At 41.1% G+C, this 5334-nt stretch overlaps 1 protein-coding gene across 3 annotated transcripts in view; it reads left to right on the forward strand.

The window, feature by feature from the left end:
* The window catches only part of TMEM247 (transmembrane protein 247), a 96194-nt gene that overhangs the window by 52480 nt on the left and 38380 nt on the right, over positions 1–5334 (forward strand). Inside the window, exons 3-5 of one of the 3 annotated variants that reach the window (XM_083832119.1) lie at positions 244–478; positions 1991–4668; positions 4862–5046. In XM_083832119.1, the coding sequence (XP_083688245.1) occupies positions 244–249 (6 nt within the window). In that variant the 3' untranslated portion in view covers positions 250–478; positions 1991–4668; positions 4862–5046. The other 2 variants (XR_014582813.1, XR_014582814.1) reach the window with 2 other exon arrangements.

A 5334-nucleotide genomic window follows, 5' to 3' on the forward strand; every position in this document is an offset into this window, starting at 1 on the left:
CTGCTTCTACAGTAGGATCAATTTCCTGGGTTACAGTTAGATTATTCAGATATGCATACATAATATGCATATGCAAAGAATATATTTTTATATTTATATACTCGTATTACATATATATTATGTAAGGATGTATTTATATGCAAAATCATATGCACATGCAAATGCATAAATAAATGAGTGGGTGAAAGAATCAAATGATACAAATTTTACAGACAATCAGTTTTGCAAACCTTTTTTTTACAGAAATAACTGAAGTTTTCATATATCCAAGTTAGTCTGTTGCTAACGGCAGTCCAGACCAAAAGAGAACACTATTTGTCAATAGCTACAATTTGGGACAGCTACAAATCTTTGTCTGGGCTTTTCCACATCACATTTGCTGTCTGTTAACCTGACTCTCCTCTGATTTGGAGCAATTTGTCATTGGACTGATTTAAAGAATAAACAGTATCTAACTTAAATCATCAACGTTTTAGAGGTACTTGCATGTTTGTCTTCTCTTGCATGTATTTGTAGCACTTGTGTTGTTTTACATAGAAACAGCTCAGGTCATGCACAAGAATGGCACTCTGCTGAACTCCATAAAAGCCCTAAAATTTTCCATAAACATATGTATGTTTTTTTGATATAGCAATCCATATTCCTAGATAGGATCTCACTTAAACATAGCTGAAGGAACTGCAGTGACAATTAAGAGAAATACATATGAGGATCAGGTCATGTATTCAATATATTTTATTGGCCTTGTATATAAACAAGGCCATGTGCCGGGTCCTGCACCTGGGGCGCAACAACCCCAAGCAGAGCTACAGGCTGGGAGATGAGTGGTTGGAAAGCTGCCTGGCCGAGAAGGACCTGGGAGTACTGGTTGATAGTCGGCTGAATATGAGCCAGCAGTGTGCTCAGGTGGCCAAGAAGGCCAACAGCATCCTGGCTTGTATAAGAAGCAGCGTGGCCAGCAGGTCTAGGGAGGTGATTGTCCCCCTGTACTCGGCTCTGGTGAGGCTGCACCTCGAGTACTGTGTTCAGCTTTGGGCCCCTCGCTACAAGAAGGACGTGGAGGTGCTTGAGAGAGTCCAGAGAAGGGCGACCAAGCTGGTGAGGGGCCTGGAGAACAAGTCTTATGAGGAGCGGCTGAGGGAGCTGGGGTTGTTTAGCCTCGAGAAGAGGAGGCTCAGGGGCGACCTTATCGCTCTCTACAGGTACCTTAAAGGAGGCTGTAGCGAGGTGGGGGTTGGTCTGTTCTCCTACGTACCTGGTGACAGGATGAGGGGGAATGGGCTGAAGTTGCGCCAGGGGGGGTTTAGGTTGGATGTTAGGAAGAACTTCTTTACTGAAAGGGTTGTTAGGCATTGGAATGGGCTGCCCAGGGAAGTGGTTGAGTCACCATCCCTGGAGGTCTTTAAGAGACGTTTAGATGTTGAACTTAGTGATACGGTTTAGTGGAGGACTTGTTAGTGTTAGGGCAGAGGTTGGACTGGGTGATCTTGGAGGTCTCTTCCAATCTAGACGATTCTGTGATTCTGTATTTGGCTAAATGACATGCATCTGGACTAAGCAAGTTAACTAATGAATTATTTTATTAAGACCTGAAAGTTTACCTATGGGTACATGTAAAGTAAAAAAGTACAGGCTACAGTTTGTGCCACAGATGTAGAGATGGATACACAAAAGTCTTACCATGGGTGTGCACTTACCTCACATGAACTACTCTGCATATTTGCAGAGTCTTTCTTGCAGTAAATACAAGATCACTAACCTTTATTTCAGAGAGAGAAAACCTAGCTTGTGTTGTGGTTATGGGTGGGAATGTGACACCTATTATTTAACAGAATAGCTGATTTGGTCTCAGTTCATATGCCTAATCTCACAGTCACTTTTTATGAACTAAGTGTGCCAGCGGGCCAGGTCTGCTCAGGGAAGCACATGGACTGGGTGTGAGTGAAACAGAGTCATGTAACATAATGTATATTTTCTCCTTTTTCCACAGTTTAGCCAAGGACTGCAAGATCTACTCCGGCCCCCAAACCAGTATGCCTTGTTCCTGTACTGCTTCATCTTTATTCATGTTATTTATACAGTAAAGGATCTGGCCTTCTACTTTTTCCAAAACCATTACCTGTTCTGTTTTGCTATTGTGTTCTTTTTCATTCTCAAAAAGATTTTCCAGGACTACAAAAATAAGAAAAAATGTTTTAAAAAAAGGCAGTGTTCACTTTTCTGCCCCTAATTTTGCTGCTTTTTATCATCCTTTACTCACCATGCCAATCATACGTGCAGGATTTCAGCTAAGATTATATGCACAGAACGTAATAATACAAAACTGATTTTCTGAAGAAAATCGGGACTGAATGACATCATTTGACTTCATGCTGTCTCACCAACATGTTTAGCATCATTTAGGGGCATTCATCTATACAAATAAACTGATACGCAATAAGAAGTCTTTTTCAAGTGTATTTTTTTTTCTCACGTCCTTGGATTAACACAGCGACTTGGTCTTACCTATAATAATTTTTCATGGAGAGGGTTCAGAGCTAGATTCATTAGCACAGAGGAAAGTGCTCAGGGGAATTTAATATTGTTGTGTGTTCACTGCCATGTGCTGGGCAGACACCTCGCTTTGGATTGAGGCTCCCTGACTCTGGGATAGAAACATTCCCCTCTGTGCTGTGGCCTCATCTGTAGTTACACACAGCTTCAGTCAGCAACGGACCAGCAAGCACTGGCAAACACATACATTCTTTGTTATCGAGGCGTCATCATTTCTGAAGTTCCCACACTGGTAAGGAAAGATACCTAATATAGTCCCATTAAAAAGGCATTTTGTCTAGTGAGATGAGACCTTTTTTTTTTAATGCTATTTTAATCATGCAGTAGAAGATACTCCCAACTGAGAAAAAGTGAAGAGGGGTCTGCCATACAGTAGTATGTCAGGCTAGAGTAACTGCAATCTCATGAACTTTCCAGTGGTGAGAACAAAGTCAGAACAAAGTTCACCCATATATCCTCGTACACGTATGACTGTTTCATTTAAATAATTCTTGTCTCAATCTCCCTTCTCTTTGCATTGCGTTCCTAACAGGAACACAACCTCAAAAGTATTTGATAATCAGGCTGGATATCCAAAACCACATTCAGGTCAGGGTTTACAATGATGAAAGGAGTGTAGTCCTTACTCAGGACTGTATCTGTGATAAGTCTGACCTCAGTCAATGTGGTATTTGTTGGGCATGGCAGTGGCAATGTGTTCACAAAACCAATTCTGTGTACAAGGCTGTCTGAACCAAGGCAGTAAAGAAGAGAGTATTTCAGATCCAGGTTTATTGACTCGGTGGCTTCCTGACAGGGCAGAATGAACGTAGAGCACAGGGTCTTGCTTTTCCACAGCTTCTGCATTTCCGAAGCAGTGAAGGTTACAAGGAGGGTCTGCTTTATAGGTATGGAAAAATCTGCAGAAGATTGAAATGAACTATGACATGATCTTCTGAAAAGGAAATGTGACCAGATAAAGTGAGGGTGCTTGCTATGGGTATGACCTGTATATATAGATTTAGATAACTAGAATAATCAAAAATAAGCCAATAAGAGCGTTATCAAGCAACAGCTCCTCTACTTCCAGCAGAAGGGGTCATTAGCTCTCTCTAACATCCCAGGGCCCCTCATCTGCTTTAGGATTTCTGTGGAAGGCAGTGATTAGACTTCATTTTGCAAACGACCTGACAGGGAGACCTGGAAATAAGCTGCTTTCAAATCTGTTCCAGAAATCTTAAGAACATCATCCAGACAGGTGAGAGAAGCCTGTCCTTTGTTTTCAGCTGAATCTGGAAATGCTTCCTATAGTTAACTTGTATATAAATACAGTTTGAAATAGGACAAGAGACTTGGAATACCTCTCCTCATTGTTGGAGACTGTTGAGTTTTAACTTACAGGAGAGAGGATATCAATCAACATTTACCATTGTTAATTTTAAAGACAACTGGAATTAGTCACAAACGTGAGTCCACTGGAAGTTCCAGAATACAGAGTCTCCCTAGAAGTAAGTATTTTTAATATGCATCAGATACTAAATTTTGGAGATGCTAACTTTGATGCTAACTAGTTTGGTGAGGGGCAGAAGGAGTAGTCTTTTGCATTTTGTTTACTGCACATAGGAGGTAACACTGAATAGCTTTGAGGCAGCTGCCCTGCTGTGCATGCATACTCCAAACACACGCATATCCTAAAATCAAAAAATCAAGGGAAAAAATGGATTAGCCTTTTTGCTGATATGTGGTCGTTGTGGGTACCCATTCTATACTTCTAAACTTATTTTCACGTGGATGAGAGCTAGATTTTTTTTTTTCCCAGTGGCAATTTCTGTTTAGCTGCTCAGCTTCTGGGAGTTTCAGCTCAATAAAACTTGAAATGCTGTGAATCCACTGACAAAGTCACGGGAACTAGCCATGCAGCTAAGAACAGAACCAAATCCAATTTCCTCTGTGCCTGCCTCAGGTCCTTCTGAGCTCTGATCAGCACTTGCCTTTGCTGGGGTAACAACTACAGCCTTTGGGGTGCCCGCTATGCCCCATACTCTTGTTTTACAACAGTAGGCACTCATCACAAAGTGTATGGTTTTATGTAAAACCACAGGAAACTTGGTGGTTTCAGCTATTTTAAGCCTAAAGGTAGGCAGTATTTTACAGCTGGTTTGATTTCAAGAGACCCACAGCAAGCAAAAAGAGCTTTTTAGCCCTGTGAGGTGTAGCATAAAGCTAGTCTAAAGTTTCTGATACCACTCTGAAGAGCCCCAAATTAATGATTAGAAATAGTAGTGTGGTGATTTCCTCTTTTTTTTTTTTTTTTTTTCCTATTTTGCAGCTATTGTGATTTACAAGTACCTGAGCTGGGCATCACTGAACTTGACAAAACAGAACATTTGCTAATTTGCCTACTAGCAAGGCTACATTTCACAGCAGTTAACTGCCATATTCTCCTCTAACGTGGTTCGCTGCACCAAATCAAAGGGCAAACCTGGAAGAGAAAGGAAGGTATCAACCTGCTAGGTAAGTGAAAGGTGTTTCGGATATTGAATCATCTGGGGACCCTCTAAAATTCCAAAGTTCCTCTGGGGACCCTCTAGCCAAATTTTTTTCTAAAAATCAAAGCTGAGTTTTTTTAGAAGCCCACAAAGTCAGCATTCCTGAAAAAAATAAAAATAAAAATTGCACAGGCTCTTTTCAGTTAATTTGTGACTTTTGACCTCAGACGTATTTTGAGCCTAAGATGAGCTCCTACCTGTACACAGGTTTAACCAACCTGATCCAAACCTCCCTCTGCTTTTTTCACTGCAG

This window comes from Anser anser (genome assembly GCF_964211835.1).
Source record: "Anser anser genome assembly, chromosome: 3".
Taxonomy (NCBI): domain Eukaryota; kingdom Metazoa; phylum Chordata; class Aves; order Anseriformes; family Anatidae; genus Anser; species Anser anser.